Source organism: Notolepis coatsorum, assembly GCF_963971535.1.
Source record: "Notolepis coatsorum genome assembly, chromosome: 16".
Taxonomy (NCBI): domain Eukaryota; kingdom Metazoa; phylum Chordata; class Actinopteri; order Aulopiformes; family Paralepididae; genus Notolepis; species Notolepis coatsorum.
Window position 1 is genome coordinate 29,751,218 of NC_140180.1, and position 23,463 is coordinate 29,774,680.

Sequence of the window (23,463 nt, forward strand, 5' to 3'; positions counted from 1 at the left end):
AATATACATTAAACAGACAAAACTGGACAGGAAAGAGACTCTTATGACAGACCTACCTATGTCTGGATAAAAGGGATGTGGCAATATCAAAGATAAAAAAATTAGTAATTTGTTCAAATCACAATGTTTAGAGAAATGTCTGCATAGAATTCAGCAATCACTGAAATTGATACAAATATATATGATTTTGTTGTTTTGTTTTGCAATTTATCGACTTACAATAAATTGCAATGTCTTTTTAACGTTTAACTTTAAGGTATCAAGGGGGGGGTTTACCTCATCTCCTTATACAAACCAGAACATATAAGCAAAGCTACATCAGGGTAGGTGGGATACTATAACAACATTGGACACATTGTTATACTATTCCACCCACCTTAATGTGGATCCTTTGGGCGTGGCGATCCCATATCCCTTGGAGTCCAGGTTGCCTCCCACCTTCATGGTGTCACAGGGTTTCCTCTGCTCGATATACTCATTCATAGTGGACTCCAGCAGGTAGGCATACTTCCCCTTGGACTTGCGCACTCTGACCACGCCCTCCGCTGTGGTTTTCACAAACACGGAGGGCTCGGCGCTGCGCATGTATGTCCACATTTTGTCGAACAGGGCAATTTTTGAGCGCTGTGGTAGGAGACAAAAAGAAACGATTATTTGTACTGTTTTGCTATGAGTTTAATTATAATTATTTTTTACCCAGGGACACATTAATCAACATCTTCAGTTTCCACCTCAATGTAAATGTGCCAGAATTAGCTAATGAGCTAGTTTTCATCTGTAGTCCCTGTCTACCATGCATGTCTTTATGGTGTGGGAGGAAACCAAACCAGAGTACCTGGAGGAAACCCATGCGAACACAGGGAGAACATGCAAACTCCACACAGAAAGGGGTTCGAACCCAGGACCTTCTTGCTGTGAGGCAGTAGTGCTGACCACCGTGCCACCGTGCTACCCAGTTTACATAAAAATTGGTTTGCATCTAATAAATCGGCGATACTTGTAACGCTTTCCATTGTAAACCAACGCCACCAACAACCCAAACAAACTAGTGATCACATTTTATGAACATGAGAGAATTAACTGTTTTATGAACTATCTTACCCTAAAGAACTCTTTGGTAGAGCCTGAATCCAGAGTCCCATAGGCTATCTCGCTCTGTTTAGCCAAGTCCTCTGCACTCTCAATAGGGGACACCATCCTCTCCACTGTCAGGAAGGCAGCTAAGTTAGCCGTGTAGGAGGAGATGATGATCAGGGTGAAGAACCACCACACACCACCAACAATACGGCCAGAGAGAGATCTGTTGGATGTAAAAGATCATCAGTGTCAGAATCAGAAGGATTGTACAGGAATTTGTTTGTGGTGACAATGTTGCAAAGACACAGTACAACAGACACACCTGGTGGTACAACAACACCAACAACAACAACAACAACAACAACAACAACAACAACAACAACAACAACAACAACAACAACAACATGATCTCACATAAAGTGACAGTACAACAAACGATAGATTGTGTAGACCAGGGGTCAGCAACCTTAGGCACGAGTGCCACCATTGGCTCGTGGTATCTAAACCAATGGCACGCTAGCAAGTGTGTAAGAGAGGAACATTTTTGGAAATGTTGAAGTGTCCTCTCATCCCCATGCCGAGTTACCTCTTTCACAGCCTGTTATTTATGGTAGGTTGACTGATATACCAGGGATATTTCAGGGTAAGAGCCAATCAGAAGAGTCAGTCTGTTGTTGTTTGACGAACATTGAGTGTTAAACAGCATTTTGAGACCAAACATGAGGAAACTTTTAAAGGATGAGGCAGACAAGGCTGAATGTGTCCAGGTATGGCAAGCAAGCATCTCACAAAGATCGCAGCATTCTTGTATAGCGTTCTTATATAATTAAATGTTTATTAAAACTATTGCTATGCACGTTGCCTATATGGATGGAATATAATTACAGATCTGATGGAGATTTACATTTTGATGTGGTGTCAAAATTAAACTTAATGTTAACCTTAATGTTGATATGGCACACTGATTAGCAAGAAACATTTTAAATGGCACTTTGTATCAAAAAGGTTGCTGACTGTCCCTGGTGTAGACTGTAGAGACTACTTATCACCTCCTATTGGTAGGTTTTAGTGAGTTTTTCCTTACCTTCGCGTGGGGTATGTATGGGAGTGTTGCATTTATTTTTTTTGCATTTATTTAATTTTTTTTGGACCTTATGGTATACTTGTTTTTTTCTTGACCTATTGTGTTTAAAGAAGACGTGTCTCTGTTAAGCACTTTAAGCTGCATTCTGTGTATGAAAGGTGCTATATAAATGAAGATTTATTATTTATTATTATTATTATTATTATTATTATTATTATTATTATTATTATTATTATTATTATTATTATTATTATTATTATTATTATTATTATTATTATTATTATTATTATTATTATTATTATTATTATTATTATTATTATTATTATTATTATTATTATTATTATTATTATTATTATTATTATTATTATTATTATTATTATTATTATTATTAGTAGTATGTATACATGTAGTACTATGTACATTAGCATTAGCAACATGGCCTGCCCAACAGTGTGTTTACCAGTGTGTTCAGTACCATAAGGTAGTTACCATGTTGTATGCTGATGATATGTATGTATTTATGCTTTATGGATATTTAAAGTAATAGAAAACCTATGTTATTGTAAAACCTTGAGCAACCATCAGATATGTAGGCCTAGAGAGCCTCTGGCTGGGGTCTTTTAAATACATGCTATTTCCAAATGCCTTGTAGACATAAAAGCATAACAGTGCTGACAATACAGTAAACAACATTAACGACTTGTTCGACATAAATAGGGAAGGTGAGATGAATTAACCTTATGTTCCAGGACAAACGGTCTCCTGATATAAGAGTCATGGTACCATTATTACAGGAAAGTGTTTAAGAAACAGGCGGTTGATAATAAATCTCTCTAGAACACATGACTGTCCCCTTGCCGGCAAAGAGGGAAGGACTACTTAGCATAATCGGCTGCTCTCACACCTCATTAAATTGCTATATGCCAAACACTAATATGACACTGAATTCATTAAGACAGAGGCTGCTTTCTAAACTCAAAGGCATACAGTAGGTTCTTGTGTAGACATCTGTGCAGTACATGCTCAAATAAAGTGTATAAGTAGAGGACTTCTGTAGGAACCAAGTGACTTAAGATACCATTTCCATTTGTATATGTGACATCCATGTAAAATAAGTCAAGTAAGCACCACTCCAGGTAACAAAGTAATTAAAAATTATATTTTAGAAGAACATTTCAGTTCAATACTGTATCACCCATTAGCCTGCAATCCAATATGAATCAATTACATCATGTAGCATTTTCCACACCTAAGAGTGTATATCGACAATGAAAAAGTCCTTCTGATATATTGTGATCTGTGTTTTTTTCCATGGTGCTCAGCCCTACAGTATACTATATTTCTCTCTGACCCACCTTGGGGAGATGTCACAGCCCTGTCTCATGAAGGCACCGAGGGAGAACCACAGACTGTTAAATATCCCAAACTCGTTGGTCGACTCGTTGGCCGGCCCGTCCTCGTACTCCTCCGTGTGCCACTCGTAGGGGCTGAAGCGGCTGACCAGGAAGAGGACAACGCTGACACCGATGTAGGCGAACACGATACACATCCAGATCTCGTAGGCCAGCGGGTCCAGGAAAGAGAACACTCCCGGTTTGGATTTCTGAGGCTTCTTGATCATGATGGAGATGCCCAGTGACATGAAGGGCTTGGAGAAGTCGATCACCTCCTCTCGCACCAGGGTGATGGTCAACGGAGCCACGGCTATGTCCGCTTTCTGTCAACGAAAAAGGGGTGAAAAGGACAATTTATAGTCTCTTATAGCCAAATCCACAATCCATAGGTACAAGGAAATTGGTAGTTGAACCACAAAAACAGGAATGGAGAACGTTTTTTTTTATTCTATAGATGAATGACATGGGCTCTTGATACAAGCACTATGGATAATCCCTGAACAGCCATTAGCTCCTGAAAACCAGTCTACTGTACCTACCACCTAGAAAGTGACACAGAAAATGTTTCCATAAATCCACGCCCCAAGGGTATATAGTGGCACATAGTGCCCACTTTCTCCAATTCGAACTTCATTCAACAAACTGAATACAATTTCTACACTCTCGGGTTTGGACTGCACACGGCACTGCGCTGAAGATCCCAGCAACTGAAAAGACTGTGCCAGCTGTCACAGCAGAGGAGAGCCATCCGCTGCAACACCCTGTGCAGATGAAGAGGCCTACACTTCTTCAACGGTGAAGGTCAAGGTTTCTTGGCTGACTTCTTCCCCCGGGGAAGATATGTCTGAGAGCTTGTTATCTTCTGACAGCAAAACCCTGCCATATGAGCAGCAAGACTGTTTGGAGCATGTGAACCTCCCAAGCTCACATGGCTATCCCACATGTTCCCAGGTTGTATCCCAGGCTTCCTATGTGGAAGACCCCACTGGCCCGCCAGTGAGGTCATTCAACTCTGATGCCATCGCCAGGCACACAGCTGCGGCCCTTGGCACCTGATTCCTCTCCCCTCCACCGGGGATGAAGGTCAACTGACTAAACCATGAGCAAGCGGCTGACCCTCCAAAAGCCTCCGTTGCTCCGGCATTCCCTTAGAACTCATGGACAATGAAAGGATGTTGCATCAACCTAGATTCAGGGATTCAGTTTCAGGGTCTCCTTGATTGAAGGCTTCACAGACCATGTACACCAAGGTCTCCCAGCAGTTGGTTCCAGTGTTGGCCCCTCACTCCTCAGTGAAACCCTTTCCTAACGCTATGGTTGACAAGGTGTCAACAAAGTTCAACACCAAGTTGTTTAGTCTCACGACTCAGGTGGGGGCAGCAACAAGTGCTATGGCCTTGCTGTCCGTTTACCTGCAGGAGCCAGTGAAAAACAGTAAAGATGTCGATGTTACTGCTAGCCACACCTCAGGCTATGCCAAGATACGTTTGTAACAGTGGCTCAGGAGGTAGAGCAGGCAGGAGGTAGAATGGTCGTCTGGTTTCGATTCCCACTCCTCCTGGGCAGCTTGTCGAAGTGTCCTTGAGCAAGACACTTAACCTCTAATTGCTCCCAATGTGCAGGTTGGCACCTTGCATGGTCGTCTCCACCGTCGGTGTGTGAATGTGTGAGTGAATGGGTGAATGTGAGGAACAATTGTAAAGCGCTTTGGATAAAAGCACTATATAAAGGCACCATTTACCTGTTCTCTATGCTATGCTTTGAATATTACTGATGCACCTTTTTATGTGAATGTTATAACTCTGTACATACATATGCACACCTAGTAGTACTAATTTATATATTTTATACCCAGTTTAATCACCTGTACATTGTATATTACTATTGCAATTTACTGTTACATTTGCACTCTGGTTGGATGCCAAACTTATTTTTGTTGTAGTATACTTGTGCTGTATAATGACAATACATTTGAAAGAGAATAAATGTCAAGCGAAATTATTAGGAAATAAAACCTTTGTTGAGCTCTGTATCAAAATAATTGCTAGAGGCTGTAACAATGGGTGCAGGGAAGGTAGATCGTTAGTCAGAGCAGATCACAGCAGTGACTCCAGTGAGGTCCACTGTTATTCATTTTAATTGAATTCAAATGTTCCCGTACTCCTGCCTAAAGATGATGCCTTCTCAAACTGTACATTTGTCAGACCTAACTAAGCTCCCATCTAATGTCCTATTTGTAAATAACTAGCTATGAAAGTAAAACGTAACTCTATCACAGTGATGTCATAATGTACCGCATGTCTGTCACATAAGCATCTTAAACCCAAGTTGGTATTTTCTTCCAGTGTTCCGCTGTTATACAGAATCTATGATACTATGTGATGAAATTATTTCAGCCAAAATTGAAACCTAAAACTGAGATTTCAATGTCAATTGGTATTGTGCCCCATTCAACTGGGCATTTAGTCCTTCTCATTGGTCCTCCATGGCCACTTTGCATTGTGGGATCAGTAACACTTTATAATAACACTCAGTTATAAGCCCTTTATAAGGTATTTGTAGATAATGAACTAGTCATGAACAAACCATTTATATACATTCGTAAATTATTATTAAATCATTTATAACTATATTTTTATAACATTTACAGATTAGTTCTACATTATTTATAACTCATTATCAACATTGTTTGTACTTGATTTGTTCATCATTAAATAATGTTGTTTAATGTGTAGTAACACATTAAGTAGATGCTTTGAAAAATGGATATGAAAAAACGACTATACTGTACCTCCATTTATTTGTTCATGTTCAACAAATGATTTGTTAAGACATTCATAAAACATCTATAAATCATTTGCAGATGCTATTGTGTGCCCTAATCTAAAGTGAAGCCTATTCATCATTAACAAATGTCTAATCGTTTGTTTATTTGTGGACTTTTATGAATACACACGAAGCAATTACCAGACTTGTCTTTTCATGTTTATCAAATTATTTGTTAAGACATTCATAAGACATCTATAAATCATTTACAGATGCTATTGTGTGCCCTAATCTAAAGTGAAGCCTATTCATCATTAACAAATGTCTAATACAGTTCATTATTTGTTGACTTTTTCATCACCTGTTACAAATGTTGTAGACAGCTTTTGGATACACCCTTCTTTGTGACATCAAACAGTGACAGAATTAGGACTATACATAAATGCAATTTTATTAACATATAAAATACATGTGCACACATAACATATAGTGTAACGTGGGGGCCCTAGGACCCAGGAGTACCCTGGCCAGGTATTGCCAGAGTATGCAGAGGAAGTATCACGCGAGTGAGATTGCCGTCTGTTTGAATGGAAGCACGATATACATTAGCAGAGCCAAGTTATTCGTGCTGCCCCACGTTTTTAAGGTATGAGCAGGCTAAACACCTTTTTTGTTGGTAAATCTATTCCATCATTTCCGACCTACAACTCTTATATTTTGTGTAGACGTACTTGATGTGGTGGGTGCTAATGTTACATTTGAATTATGTGTTTGTTCTTAATGTGTGCTCAGTATATTGCGGTATGTGATGATGACATGAGGGTAGGGATGCTCGATATTGGCTTTTTTACCGATACCGATATTCCGATATTGTCCAACTCTTAATTTCCGATACCGATATCAACCGATACCGATATATGCAGGGTTTCCCCGTCCAAAAAACTGAATAATTTCAGGTAACTAATAATTTCACTGGATATATATATAACAAATATTGTTATTGTTTTAAATTTTTTTTAAACCGATACCGATATTTTCCGATATCACATTTTACTGCCGATATCGGCCGATAATATCGGTCGGCCGATAATATCGGACATCCCTACATGAGGGTAATAATTATTTGTATTTTCAAGCTGTATAGGCACACATTAGGAACAAAAACATAATTTGAATGTAACGTTAGCGCCCACCACATCAAGTATGTCTACACAAAATATAAGAGTTGTAGGTCAGAAATTATTAGATTTAAATAGATTTACCAACAAAAAAGGTGTTTAGCCTGCTCATACCTTAAAAGTGTGGGGCAGCACAAATAACTTGGCTCTGCTAATGTATATTGTGCTTCCATTCAAACAAGACGGCAACAAACGTGAAGTCAAGTCTCACTCACGTGAGACCTCTTCTACATGCTCTGGCAATACCTGGCCAGGGTACTCCTGGGTCCTAGTGCCCCCCAAGTTACACTATATGTTATGTGTGCACTAGGGATGTGCATCTCCTCACTGAGGCCGATGCGATGCGCATCTCGATACGGTGCCAACGATACGATACATTAACGATACATTTGAAGCACCGGGCGATGCGATACGATTCACCCCCTGTTGAGATACGATACGATACGATTCGATACGATTTGATTCAACATAATGCGATTCGGGGCGATACGATGCGATTCAACACGATGCAAAATAATGATAAAATTTTATGGTATGACAGAGGATTTGGTTGTATTCCTTATATGCAGCTTATATTATTATTAAAAATAAAATTATCTACTGTAAGACAATTTATATAAAAACTCTTGGGTGCCTAAGAAGACTTTTGCATAAACTGTCTTTTCTATCCACTTTAGCTAAAAACACACACACAATGTATATACACACTACTGTGAGACAATAATAATCATACACAAAGGGATAATGGCTTATAGCAGACTTAAATGATTTTATAATATTTCAGATAATGAAATTAACTATTGTGATTTATCATCAACTATCCAATTAGTATTTATATTGTAACGTTTGGCCACGTTAAATCATTGAACAGAGAGAGAGAGAGAGAGAGAAAGAGAGAGAGAGAGAGAGAGAGAGAGAGAGAGAGAGGGGGAGAGAGAGGGGGAGAGAGAGGGAGAGAGAGAGAGAGAGAGAGAGAGCCCGTCTGAGTCGCGTAGTTGATGATGTCACACACTAGGCTAGGATCGGATGTCAACAGAACACACGGAGCCTGGGCCCCGTTCCTTGTACCTGGATAACTGAGTTAGCCGGATAACTTTAACTGGATAACTGAGTTAGCCGGACTTTCCGGTTCCCCGTACGTGGATTTTCCAAATCACCATGACAACAGATCCAAAAGTTTGAGCCTGGTCGAAAGCAGAGTTTAAGTTCAAGTTAGCCTGAACCATCGCCACGCCCCCGCAAAGAAGTGACAGCCCGTTTCCTGAAACTATTCCCACAGTCTACGATCTGCATTATACCATTCTGAATTACGTTTTTGTGCTCCATTCTTCCAGAGGGGGCTTTTGAAATGTAAAATAGACCCAAAATGCTGATACTAAATTCACTTTGTCCTAAATAATGCACGTTATATATACCGTGGCGCTCGCTCGTGCGATGTACACATTATGTGGTTATTTTAATTGTAACTGGGATTAAGATGTCTGATGAGATGCGCTGTTTGACGGATTTGAGAAATTGAATGAGCCGTTGACGTCACATTAATGAATGAGGATAAAGAGATAAACTTCATTCAAAACAAAGGATATTCTAAACACGGGTCTCTCGTTCATTAATGTATAAACAATGAATTTATCCCATCTGGCACAGTGGTGCAGCGGTAGTGCTCAAGCCTGCCAACCCAGTGACCGGGGTTCAAAACCCGGTGTTTCTAATATGATTTTTTTGAATATAATATTAATGATTATACGCCAAAGTAGCCTGGTTTTAAGTTAAAATATTATAAATCTACATGCATTGAGGATGTCATTCTTTATATAGCTCTCAACGTGCACCAAATTGAATTATTCCTATATTGCAAAAAGAAGGAAAAGACTAGGGTCTCGAACCCCGGTCGTCTGCGTGATAGTCAAAACAACAACCCGTTAGACCACATTGGAGATAAGTTAAAGATCGACTATACATCAATCAATGGGTAAGAGAGCCGTATCGTAATTCTGTATAAGTTTAACTAATTATTTTCGCTAGCAAGATCTCATTTGATTATTCAATCCAGCAGGCAAGTTTAAAGAAATATAATCTGATTGATTGAGGTAATGAGGGACTTAAAATTAGCCTATAGATAACGCATTTAACTTGTCGGCGAGGCGATTGAGCCGTATTGCAATCTGTCAATAAAGTTTTAAATCAATTAATCAATCAATGCCGTTAGAGAATCAGGATCTCTGCCATCGATACGTGCTGGCTTTTCGCCTGAAGCGGCCGCGCGCATTTAGCCTGAGTCGCAAGTCTGGCTTGAGTTAACGAGACTGAATCCACCTTCGAGGAACAGGAAAATCCCGGCTTCGAACATCGGGTTAACTGAAGCTGGATAATGACATCTTGATCGACTTAGTTGAACCAGGTACAAGAAACAGGGCCCTGGATAGCCTGCTGCATGAAGCGATATAAAGAAACCAATAGCCAATAAATGTGAAGTTATCTTTGAACCTGTTGTCAAGCGTCTTCAATATACCCCCCCCCCCCTCCTCACTAATGGAACTGGTGTTGCGTTAGTTAGTTAGACACTGTAGTTTAGTTTAGCGTTAGCTGAACGGCTAACTGGCGTTAGCCAGAGGAAGCCCAATTCTATTCATGTCCTCGACTTCCACTGTTTGTTGTTGTTAACTGTGACGCGGCTCTCGCCTTCTGTATTAGTAGTATAGTATCAGCTGTGTGCAGTCACAGTGCACTGCTGACAGAAGTGGATGAGAGGAAATTATATGAATGCATCGGTTTTGACCGACGCAAAGACGCTACAACAAGATGCATCGCGAGTTCAACCTGAGTTCTAGCCGGTGCGCACGTATTCCACCGGTGCACGCGCATCGTGAACGTGTATGCCGGCGCACCGATGCAAATCGATGAATCGTCACATCACTAGTGTGCACATGTATTTTATATAGGGGTGTAAGGATGTGACCTCAACGATTAATTTCGATTACGATTATTCAGGCAACGATTCAATGCATCATGAAATCTCTTCATTTGACCACGATGCGATTCGATACATTTTCGATAAATTTTTTATCAGTTAATTCCCCCAAAAATGTTGAATACACAAATCACAAATGTGGCTGGGGGAACTGATTCACTCAGCATGAATGGACTATAGGTCAATAAAAACAATACAACAAAAAATACATTAAAAAATGTAGATTTTTTTTCTCGATTAATTTTGATTATAATCGATTCTAACATTTTCAAATCGATGCAGTTGAATCGTCACATTAGAATCGATGCATTTCGATTAATCGATGCATCGTTACACCCCTAATTTTATATGTTAATAAAATTGCATTTATCTATAGTCCTAATTCTGTCACTGTTTGATGTCACAAAGAAGGGTGTATCCGAAAGCTGTTTGTAACAGGTGATGAAAAAGTCAACAAATAATTAACTGTATTAGACATTTGTTAATGGCTTCACTTTAGATTAGGGCACACAATAGCATCTGCAAATGATTTATAGATGTTTTATGAATGTCTTAACAAATCATTTGTTGAACATGAACAAATAAATGGAGGTACAGTATAGTCGTTTTTTCATACCCATTTTTCAAAGCATCTACAAATGTGTTACTACACATTAAACAACATTATTTAATGATGAACAAATCAAGTACAGACAATGTTGATAATGAGTTATAAATAATGTAGAACTAATTTGTAAATGTTATACAAATATAGTTATAAATGATTTAATAATAATTTGCAAATGTATATAAATGGTTTGTTCATGATTAGTTCATTATCTACAAATACCTTATAAATGTCACAATCACGGCCTGGGCCTTCCTCTACCCCCGTCCTGCCGCGCCCATATGGGCAGCTTCCTGCTGCAGCATTCCCACGCTGTCAGACTGGCGTCAATCAGCGCAGCTGTGAGGGATTCGCTCATCAACAGCCCCTATATCACCCCACGGATCCTGTCGTCCTTCGTCGGAGTGTTATCTAGCCATCCTAGGTACGAGGAGGTATCCTACCTTGCTGTTCTCCCCTAAATACTGACGACCCTGTGCTAACCTTTGTTCTACCTGTGCCCAGGATAACCCGCTGCCGGCCTACGCTGTCTATCGAGACGCCGCCCGCCCAGACGTTCCAGAGGAGAACGAACAGCACTCTAGTATCTCATTCTGCACATTCCACTGTTGTATTTTGACGCATGGTACCTATTGGAATAAATATCCTAAACCGCTCCACTCTCTCTCTCCCTGTGTTTCTGCTATTGGGTTCCGCTACCGCAGCCCCCACCGTAACAATAAAGGTCTTATAACTGAGTGTTATTATAAAGTGTTACTGTGGGATCAGTAGTTTTGTATGCTAATCTCTCTTTAAAGCTCCAGGAACCTTAAAGCCTCAGAACTCAGAATTAGCTTTTTCCTAATAAGCCACAGCTGGCAAAATATGTGTTCAATTCCCACAAACACTACTTTTGAGGCTCTGAGTCTGTACTTTCATATAATCTGAAAAAACTACAAAATTAAATTCCGAAATATGCCCCTCAAGTATATGCTTGGACACTAGGGGTGTAAAGGTGGGCCCTCATTTATCAATGGTGCGTACGCACAGATATGTGCGTAACCCGTGCATACAATCATTTCTAAGCAAAGTGTGGGATTTATCAATTTGAACGTGTGCTTGACTTTGTGCGTATATTTACGCACAGCTCCGACCACGCGTACCTGGCGCCCGGTGGTAGAATATTAATATTGCAATTGCAACGCGGAAATAAGCTTCCGTGCATTAGTTTCAACACTGGCGTGTTCTGTATGATGACCCGTAATTCATTATAGTTAATTGTAAAATAGCGACAGTAGTGTAATTATTGTCAAACCCAATAGCATTTGGAATAGGTATTTCTTTCCGAATGAATGCAGCATGGTTTATATATAGCGTTATCGGAATATATGGGGTGCACTGACTGCGCTCCGCGGGGAACTGTTTTCAGAGATAGCAGATAGGAATGAATGAATGAATGAGGGGCAGTCTAATTGCAGAGAGAACATAATATTAACTAGAGTCCGCTATACCCGAGACACCTCCTTCATTTGTACAGCAATTTGAGGCCGAAATTGGAGCGTGGAAGAAAACGCACAAATGCCATCCCTGTGCACATTGATTCAAGTCCTCTCCACCCTCGGGTCTTGCCACCGACACGGTCCATCGTGATATTGGAGATGGATCGAGCAATAGACTGTTACTGTACCACCCATGTAACTGTCAAAGCTCCATCACAAATCCAGTTATGTGAATAGAAAGGGATTCTACTCAGTGATGCGCATTTGCCAGATACATGTCGTTGCTGCATGCCGGGAGGAAGGCGATGCTGCATGTTTTCAATTCATTAAATAAAACGGATACTTTTTGCAAGGGTTTACTGACTGTCATACAAATAATCAACCGACTGAATACTGTAACTTTTCAGTGCACGTTTTTATTTTTATTGTGACAACAGCCTTGTGAGCTCCCGCACACAGACGTGATGGAATTCAAGTTCAAGTTTGTATTGATCACATATAGGCAGGCTACACATGGCGTAGGCTATGGCAGTGAGATTCATTGTTCTTGTATATGCTCTCGTATTATTGTTTATATAGGCTACCTAATACCGACATCAAAATAGATTGTATGCCTCTACAAATCATATGCAGGTAGAAAATGTACGGAAAATCCGTCACGGATCATATTCCAGCATGGTTATTAATGACACCAATGGCAAACAGTGGTTAACGGTCTTTATTAGTGTTTGCGCTGCCCAGGCAGCAATGGTCTTTAAGAAGTTAATAGATATCATGGGCGGCTAGGTGGTGTAGTGGGCAAGGCACTCGCCACCAATGTGGAGACGCTGGGTTCGCGTGTTTGAATCCAGCTCTCCACATTGTTTTCAGTTTAGCTGGTCGTCCGCAGTAATACACATTGGCCGTATTACGGGGAGGGAAACTGAAGGGTGGGGATTGGGCGTTGTGGACAGCGACTCCTACAGGTCGGTTGGTGCGCCTGCGCAGTAGAATCAGGAAGTGTCGGGGGCAGCGTGAGCCTCCCACGCGTTACTCCTCGCCACTGAGAGATCGAGCTGCGCAGGTGAAAAGATGCGACTGCTGTTACCTCAAGTACCGGAGGGGACTTGTGCTATGTATGACTTAGTCCACATTGCAGCCGACTTGTGGGAGGCAAGAAACAGCGTTTGTGACAGGGGAGGGTTGAATTGGATGATACGAAATTGGGATGGGAGAAAATATAGAAAATGGGAGAAAAATTGGATAAAAAAAAAGTTAATAGATATCATATAATCCGACATCACCGTACGTGTACACGTCTATCAGCATGTCGCGTATTTCTCCCATAACACGCTTCGCTCGGCTTAGTCCATTTTTCCACATTTCATGGGGGTGTTTCATGACCATATATGGTTAATTACGGGCGGTTCTATATGCAAATACTTAAAATCGTGCACAAGCGCGGAGCGTAGAACAAATGGTATTTATCAACACGGAGTGTGCGTAGAACCTGTGTACGCACGTGTGATAAATCCCGATTTTTCTGTGCGTACACACATTCTAAATTCTGTGCTTAAGAACGAAAATAGAACACTTTCTAAGCATTGTTGATAAATGAGGGCCCAGGTATCCGTACCGAACCGTTTCACTGTGTACCGTACCATACCGAACAGCTGTGTACCAAACAAATACAACGGTACGTTCACCACGAATGTCCGCCCACCGGGGGCAGTTTTTTTCACAATGAAATATAATATAATTATTATTATAATTTTTTTTTTTTACAAGTCGATTATTAATTTCAATATAGAATATTCGTTGACAGCCCTACAAGTACAATTAGTTACTGCACACTACATCACCCCTGAGTGGAACATGGAAAGCCAAACTTTCCCCCACTGTACCGAAAACCCGTACCGAACGTCGACGTACCGTACCGTGGTTTTTGTGTACCGTTACACCCCTATTGGACACGTATATCCTCCATCTTAAGAAAGCTGAGCCGAAACCGTGCAGCAAGCAGCAGAACCTCAGCTGCAGGCAGGGACAGCCTTAACCCGTGCCCCCCTCCACCTCTGCCCCTCGCTGCCACTATGCTGCCTCAGCTTTCTGCCAGAAAAAAGCAGCGGGAAACATAAGACCCATGTCTCATGCTAGCGCCAGCTACAACCACGTAAGTCTCATCAGGGAACCCCCCCCGCTCTCATCCCCTGGTGCCCCGAGCGGGCCGAGCATGCTCTCTTTCCCCTTGGACCCCCTTAGGTCTATGCTGCAGTTTTAAAAAGCAATGCTCATGGTGGCGGTGTGGGCCGAGGAGTAAGCTAGGAAATTACACAGCAGGCATGGGCAAAGCCGACGACAAGAGTGTTTTGTTTACTCAGCTGATAGAGTTGTACCCTTCCTGCTGACTTGTCGTACAGAACTTGTAAGTTGCTTTGGATAAAAACGTCAGCTAAATGACTAAATGTAAATGTAGTAATAGTAGTAGTAGTAGTAGTACTTCTACTTCAGTAGAAGCACCACAGTTAGGACAGCCGAAACCAACCAATCTTTCGCGGTCGACTAAAAACACAATTCTTCAATCAATATCTGAAAAAAATTAAATAATAATTACCTTCTTACTGTCTTCTAACATGCACTCCTCCTACAATACGAATATGTCTTTACTATGCACTCAACACTGCACCACCCAAGTTTCAGCACTGTTTTGATGAACATTGTTACTCAGCTGAAAGAGTTGTAGGCTACCTTTCCTGTTGACTGAAATGTAAAATGTAAATGAATGAGAATGCAATCTTGCCACCGAAATGAGACGACGGTTACAACTGGGTTGCAGGCTCGTGTTTGTGGCTTTCTCCCACTCCATTCTCAGGGATGCTGGAGACACAGCCATCCGGAACATTCCACATTCGACTAGGGGGTGCTCTCGGGCAGAGATCGAAGAAAACATTGCAAAGGAAATGCTTCAGTTTCTCCCAAACCAGGAAACAGCTGATTCTACTACCACTATTTCCTAGTTCCAAAGAAGGAAAACGTCTGACATGAGACTGATTCTGGATCTGCTCGTCCTCAACGGTTTCATCCCGGGGGCATTGGTTTGCGTCAGTGATTCTGACAAAGACATACATTCATATCGCCGTGCCTCCTGGCTCAGTGTTAGCAGACAGGACGCACTGGAAGGACTCACTCTGCTCCTGCAGGCAGAGCGTTTGTCTCGGTGGACACAGACATGTCTCTCACTCTGTCTGTGGAGGGCCGTGGGAGGAAAATGGCCGCCGCAGCGTTGCCGCATCAATCTACTAGAATTTGATAGTGGATCTCGCCTGCCACCACGGGCGTTTCTTTCCCCAATAAAAGGGAAATAATGTTCTCATCGGAACAAATGGGGCAGAGTTCACTCCCACACTCAAGCAGCGAGACTATGTATGTGGTAGGGCTGTCACGTTAACAAAAATTCTAATTTTAAATTCGTTGCAGAATTGTAGACATGTTCGAAATCGAATTTTAGTGTAAAAAAGGAAGAAAAAGAAACCTAAACCAAAAAATATTATTATTATTATAATATTATATATATTTTTTCTAATTAGAATTTCTCCCTTCATGTTCGAATGTTTTTATGTAAATTCGAAATTAAATTAGAAATTCAAAAATAATGTGACAGCCCTAGTATGTGGGTGGAATCTCGGCTTGTCGAGAGCCCTACACATAATCGGGTCTCCTCAACAAAGGAGCGAACATGGTGTCTAGGGGAGGTCCCTGGACTACACCCCCCCAGGGATCTCCTGTCTACACCCTGGAGTGGTCGCACAGATTTTGGAGATGGTTCTGAAATGGGTGAACCGACAGGGCCTTTGCTGCAGTTGACCCCTCCCTCTCGAATGCCCTCCCAGCCACATCTGTGATGCCGACACCCTACTGTCCTTTAAATCAGCCTCAAAACCCACCTGTCAACACACAACCATCATTTAAATCAGCCTCAAAACCCACCTGTCAACACACAACCATCCTTTAAATCAGCCTCACAACCCACGTGTCAACATCCTACTGTCTGTTATTCAACTACGCAGCACTATACCCGCTTAAGTTCTCACTGAAGCCCAGCGACAACCCCCCCCCCCCCCCCCCACACACACACACACACACTGGATGCACTACTAGACTCTGTTGTGTTGTGGATTTCATCCTCTCCATCTTTATAACCACAGCAGAGTCAAGAAAAGCTGTCTGCTCTGACCAGACCCCCACTATGCAGCATAGCATAGAATTTATAGCTACAGCTGCTGCCCAAGCCTCCTCGGCCAATCCCTCGATTCAAGGGGACAATCTCACAGGGGCAAGGGGGGGGGGGATACTGAGTGATGTCCCTTTCCCAGTTCTCCCCCCGAGAGCCTGAAACTGAGCAGCTATGGACTCATGACCGGCGTCATTCACAGTGTTGCCTTGAAAGGCCTAGGCTGTGCTGTGGGCTTTGTTTGAGAAGTGGTGAGAGAGGATGAATGTGTACCCATTGTCATGTCAACTGAGCCAAATTCTTGCCTTTTTACCGGAACTATTCGATAAAGGCCCCTCGCACTCGACCATTGAAGTCTGTGCCATCTCTTCCTGTTACCATGGTTTCGGGTAGAAATCAGTATTTAACTAGTGCGAGGAGGATGAGACCTGTTATAGGGTCACATTATTGCGGGGGGGGGGGGGGGGGGGGGGGGGTCTTATGGTTCATTAAAACATGCAGTCATGTAATCTATTTGTATCTATTGTATCTACACTACAGCATATCTATTCTGCCCCTCCATGACTGGAGTAGGCTACTGGTGCATAGTCTAAAAAAGCTGAAGCAACTCATTAATTGTGAAGACTATTGACTTTTCATTTTTTACAAATATTTTAAAAAGCAAAATTCGGGGAGAGAGAAGAGAATGACGAGGCAGTGATGCTCAGAGAGAAGGAGGTCTGACACACAGTTTTTACTCTGTCTCTTCCCCTCCCAACTAGTCATTCTTCCATCTTATTCCGGCTAATTCCGGCTCTTGGACTGCCCCATCCCAGTGAAAATTACTCTTATCCTGTCCATATGTATAAATGAACGTGCCACTTATGCAACAAATGCAAACCATGGCCCGATCCACGGGACTCCCATTCAAATGTCACCCTACAGGGAACAGCTGTATAGGCAGCGACAGTCTAACACTAACAGAAGATTTGAAGCAGCACGACAGTCACAAACAGCTGCAGCCATATTGTACCTAAAGGTTGTATCTAAAAGGGCGACAGTGGCTCAGGAGGTAGAGCGGTCATCTGGTAATCGGAAGGTTCCCAGTTAGATTCCCGCTCCTCCCGGGCAGCATGTCGATGTGTCCTTGAGCAAGACACTTAACCCGTTAATTGCTCCTGATGTGCCGGTCGGCACCTTGCATGGTCGCCTACGTCATCAGTGTGTGAATGTGTGCGTGAATGGGTGAATGTGAGGAGCAAAAATGTTAAGCGCTTTGGATAAAAGCACTATATAAAATGCACCATTTACCTGTTCTCTTTGCTATGCTTTGAATATTACTGACACACATAGTGTACTGTGCAGGTATTATATAGTCCCTTTTTATGTCAATGTTATAACTTTGACTCCAATTCCAAACTGCTAAATGCATCTTTTGACTTTAAATCCTGACTCAGCTCCCAAAACGTGAAATAGGCACATCCAGTAATAGTGGTGTCTCTGTGGTTCTCTGCTGCAGTGAGTATTAGAGCTTGGTCAGGATCTTTGGTGTTTAACGGCCTTCCACCTGCACAGACTAATATTGCACTCTGCTGTCTTTCTGTGGGAGAGACTCCAGGGGCGTTCCGGGTGAAAGCATTTGACTGGGTGAAGGTAACCAAAAGCATGGACAGGTCCCTGGAGACATGCACATCCCAGAAACGTTATTATTGTTTACTAACAGTAAAATGGTCTATCATGTCCAGCACTGTATGTGAGGTCCTGTTATCCTTGTGTCATGTGTCAATACACCACATCTTTCATATTTCTCTCCACCTATAAGACAAATCCCTGTAAATTTGGCGAACAAAGTGATTTTTGGCGAACAAAACAAAGTTTCGGAACTGTATTTTGGATGAAACCAAGTTGTATAAACGACGCCGTGATGAATGATCTTTCCCAGCAGAACAACTGTATCATTCATCATTACGCAGGGCGAGCTACGCTTGCTAATTACTGTATGCTAAGGTAGATAGCAGTGTTGATAACAGAGATTCTCTGAAGGAGCAAGGAAGATAATTTAGTCACAAAATGGATCACCATTCAACGTTATTGAAGTCTCCTGTGACCAATAAGTACTTGTGATTACTTTCGCTAACCATTTCTCCATGCATTTCCTTATGACCGCAGCCCCTACAGACACATCTCATTCTGACGTGGGCGGTGGTTCAGATGTGTTTCACTCACCCCATACACTAACTCTCCCACCATGCCGTTCCAGATTTTGGTCTCTGCATCCCGGGCTCCGTATTTTCCATCCCCCACAATTTTCAGTTGATACTTGAAGCCGCAGTGCTTTGCTATCTCCGCAGCTAGATCGACACAGTAGCCCTCGTATCTGTCATTATCCACGTAAAGGTCATAGTTCTTTTTGAGCATTACATATGGGGCTTCCTGAGGGAGAAAACCAAACATTTGTCAGTACAGTCAATTTCTATTTCAGTATGAATCAGCTAATTAAGGGGCAAGTTCAGAATGTTGTTATGCAATGTTGTTGTTGGCGATGTTGTTAATTGGTAGAGTCCTTTCTCAGCACAATCCATCAAAGTCAATGGGGACGACGAGCTCCTGTCTGTACAAGCTGACTGAGGCTCACTGAAATTTACTCCACAGTGCACACAAAGTATTTCAGTTTGTACAGACAGGAGCTCGACCCCATTGACTTTGCATTGATTTGTGGCTAACTATCCGGGGCTAGCATGAGGAACAGCATGGATTGTGCAGCGAAAGGACTCACTGGTAAATCAACATCATTGGTAAGTAATAAATAGATCCAGGATTCCAAAAATCTGCACTATAACTTTAATCATAGATATATACAGTTATGGTATGAATACAAACACAATTTAACTAATAAGTGATTTTCTATTTCAGTCAATTTAAATCAATTGTTATCTGCCGCTTCCATATTTAGGCTACTTCATGAAATCTGTATTGATCCAAATGTAAGCTTTATTCCAAATGTTTCATACAGTAAATATTAAAATTATATAGAAAAGAATGTTTACCAGGATGGTGGTGACGATAAAGGTTTTGTTCTCCATTCCTATCGATTCATTTGCAAAGACGTCTGATTTAGTGACAGCCATTTTGTCAACTTCATTCCAGTATCCAATCTGTGGGAGGAAACATATCATGACCAATTGATTTCTGTTCCACTGCTGTACAATTGGTGAAATTTGAGTGATGTTATTTTGAGTAACAGTTATTGAGTCTCTCCAAGATTGATGCGATAAAAAAATATTGATTTTGTAGTGGCTTTTCTCAGAAGTTGTATGTGATTTTCTTTCCTGTAAAATTGCAGAATTGCAGAACAATTGCAAGTCAAGGAAATATTTTTAAATCTTTATATACAACTTTTTTCCGATAACATTTGACCCTAACTTAACTTTGACTGGTGTGTTTACATTCATGGATCACTCTGACTGTAAACCAGGAGAATAGTACCGGACCAGACATCCTCTGAATGTCTTCTTATATAATACACATTTTCCAAACTGACTTTTTGGATGAAACCGTGATGAATGGTCTTTCCCAGCATAGCAACAAGTAACATTACACAGGTTAATTAGCTTGCTAATTATGCTACTGTAGATAGCCGTGTTGATAACAGAGATTGTCTGATGGAGCAAGAAAGATATTTTATTCACAAAATGGATCACCGTTCAAAGTTATTGATTGGTTGAATTTGCATTCATTATTGCAATTTCCTGGAGGGACTGAGTAAAGCACAATGACATGACAAAAATGGGGCTGATGGGTGATGGAAATACAGTTTGTAGCTTATAATAAGGCTTTTTTAGGAATTTTAACGAAAACAATGCATTACAGCCAAATATTGTACTTGATTATTGAACCCTAGCTAGCATTCAAATGATGTCCTCCCAGTGCTTTTTAGGTCATTAGCAGTTGACCAATTAGATCAGCTAGTGAGCACACATTCAGAAGTAAAGCACAGTAGGTTACGTTGACATGGAGTTTTGAAGAAAAGTTATCTTTCTGTGTTTGTTTATCTTTGACAGTGGAACTCTCTGCGTAGGAATCACCTAACTAGTAGACAATCACCTAACTAGTAGACAATCACCTAACTAGTAGACAATCCTACTGGTTTATGTCTCAAGGCTAGTTAAACATGTCTCAACAAATGCGCATGTTTGTATTAATTAATGATTGTGTGCCATTATTACTATCAAATGTAATGATTGTGAAATATTACTGTAATGAGTTGTGTGTGTATGAATCAAGCATCCTTGACTCCAGGGACAACGATGGAAATAAGTCTCGGCTTTTCGTTTCTATCCCTGACAAAGCAAATACTCATGTGATCTGTATATGTTTGTTGTCTAAATAAATACCTACCTACCTACCTACCTACCTGGTTTTTCACTCAATAGGTCTAGTTTTTTAATGGCGGTGCATTTCACAAACACAAGCAGCCTGCAAAATGGCACTAATAATAGGTCTTTATGTTTCAGAGCCTTTTAAGCATGATTGATGTTGGACAGGCTAAGGCCACCTGATTCTCTCTGTGCCCACTGGCAGTACACTCCCATTTCTGGCTATGCCACTACCCACTGGTAACATCAGAACAGCCCCAGTTCACCACTTTGACCATTTCTGGCATTTTACCACTTGTGTTTTATTTGGTTGAAATTTACAATTGGTGAAACCAGTTCACCAAAATGATTTGTATGTATGCCTGAATGTGCCAAAAGTTCAACGACAGCTCGTCAGCTCTCGTCCCGAACCACATCCTTACCTTTACAGGGCCGTTATTCTTCAGCTCCATTATGTTCACTGAATAGTTGACTCTCTTGCCGTGTTGATCGAACTGTATGTTCCCCGTCAGGCCGTCCACACGTACCTTAGTGACAAGAGAAAAGGCAGTTACAGGATGGCAAGATGTCACCGTTGAATCACTGCACCAGAGAACACAGTGAACAGTACATTCACAGCAGTCGAAGGCATAGCATCGCCTCTCCTGAAAGCCTCTCTGTGAGTGTGTGGGCAGACTTTTAGTACTACTGGCTCTGGGGAGAATAGCTGTGTTTGTGTTTGTGTGTGCATGCGTGCATGTGTGTGTACCGGTATGTGTGGCCAAAACTGATGTATGTACAGTATGTCTATAATATGTATGTGTGTATGTCCCCGTGCGTGTGTGGTGGAAAACAAGATTTTTATTGTAGCTTATGTGTGCAGCTGTGTGTGTGTGTGTGTTCTGAGGGAGCCCTGCTGTTACCAAGGCAACCCGATTTCACCAACGAGCAGCGTGTCACCTGTTTCAGCGCTCGCTCGATCTCCACTCCCTGTGCCCAGGGCACGGCGGGGTTGGCCAGGCAGTCGCCACTGTTTGCCCTCCTCGAGATGTCGATGCGCTGCTTGTGCAGGTAGCGGAAGGCTTCCGTCATCACCTGCACCGCGTCGTAGGTCAACGCTGATGTGTACTGAGAGGAGGAGGGAGGGAGGGAGGGGAGACGAGTGTAAGAGGCTGCGTTCTCACTCTGCAATCCTTACAGCCTTAGTGCTCAAATATGAGTCATTGCTCAGATCCTGTTTTGTTTGGCTGTTATTTATTGGCACATTATTTCTTATTTTTTTTAGATACCAGTGTGAACTGGTCATGCTCCTGAACTGACCCGCATGCGCAAATAAATAATAACAAAGATGGAAGTAAACATGGAGGACACTGAAGTCACAGTTTATGGTTTGATTTACCAGCAAATTTGTGGGCAGATGATAATAGGGGCAAGGAGGAGGTGAAATAGCCATCTCTTTTCTCAATATGCTTTCAAACACATGATGATCTTCACTGTGGTATGCTGGGGGGGCAACACCAACACAGACAAAATAAATAAACTGGTCAAAAAAGTAATCTCTGTGGTGGGAGCGGACCTGGACAGTCTGGAGGTGGTGGCAGAGCGGAGGACGAGGAGGAAGCTGTATGCTATCCTTGAGAACCCCTGCCACCCCCCCTCCATGATGAGCTGACCGCAATGCGGTCCACGTTTAGCCATAGACTTACCCCCCCCCCCCCCCCCCCCCCCCCCCGACATAGTCAAGTCAAGTCAAGTCAAGAGTTTTATTTGTCACGGCATACAAGTATACAATGAAATGCGGGGGGTCTTGCCCGCAACGATGTGCATAATACAATAGTAATATATAATAGAATCCAATAGAACGACATTGTGCAATAAAAGAAGTAAACAAAGTAGGGCATATCGGTATATGTACATGAGTTCATACCACAAAGCGCTTCGTGCAGTCCTTTGTGCCGGTGGCAATCAGGCTCCACAACCAGGCAGGGCCAGGACGGGCCAGGACGGGCTAACTGCCGTGGACTGGAGGAGCTGGGTTGTGGACTGTAACCAATTAATTTAATTATTTAACATCACGATTGGACTTGTTTCTTTTTCTTTTCTTCCATTCACCACTTTTAGCTCTATTTTAGCCCTATTTTAGCTCTTCTCTTTAGCCCTATGTATTTGTCCATCTTGTTTTTAAGAGAGAGACTCCGGGAAGGGCTGAGGTCACTGGGGGATGTTTATGGGAGAAGAACATCGGAAGAATAAAGAATAAGGTGGTGATTGGTATTCTGTTCCACACCCCACCTTGTTTAGTTTCTTTTAGTATCTGTGACCAACAAATGCATATCTGTACCCAGCCATTTGAAATCGACTAAT

The 23,463-nt window shown here is 41.8% G+C and overlaps 1 protein-coding gene across 2 annotated transcripts in view; it reads right to left on the bottom strand.

Moving 5' to 3' along the window:
* Nucleotides 1–23,463, bottom strand: part of gria2b (glutamate receptor, ionotropic, AMPA 2b) — a gene marked incomplete at its 3' end in the record, with an annotated part of 105,855 nt that overhangs the window by 5,857 nt on the left and 76,535 nt on the right. For both annotated transcript variants that reach the window (XM_084331900.1, XM_084331899.1), the window contains 7 exons: nucleotides 22,060–22,227; nucleotides 21,543–21,647; nucleotides 19,792–19,899; nucleotides 18,971–19,177; nucleotides 3,517–3,878; nucleotides 1,102–1,300; nucleotides 377–624 (listed from right to left, as the gene is read on the bottom strand). In XM_084331900.1, the coding sequence (XP_084188026.1) occupies nucleotides 377–624; nucleotides 1,102–1,300; nucleotides 3,517–3,878; nucleotides 18,971–19,177; nucleotides 19,792–19,899; nucleotides 21,543–21,647; nucleotides 22,060–22,227 (1,397 nt within the window). The remainder of the gene's footprint in view (nucleotides 1–376; nucleotides 625–1,101; nucleotides 1,301–3,516; nucleotides 3,879–18,970; nucleotides 19,178–19,791; nucleotides 19,900–21,542; nucleotides 21,648–22,059; nucleotides 22,228–23,463) is intronic.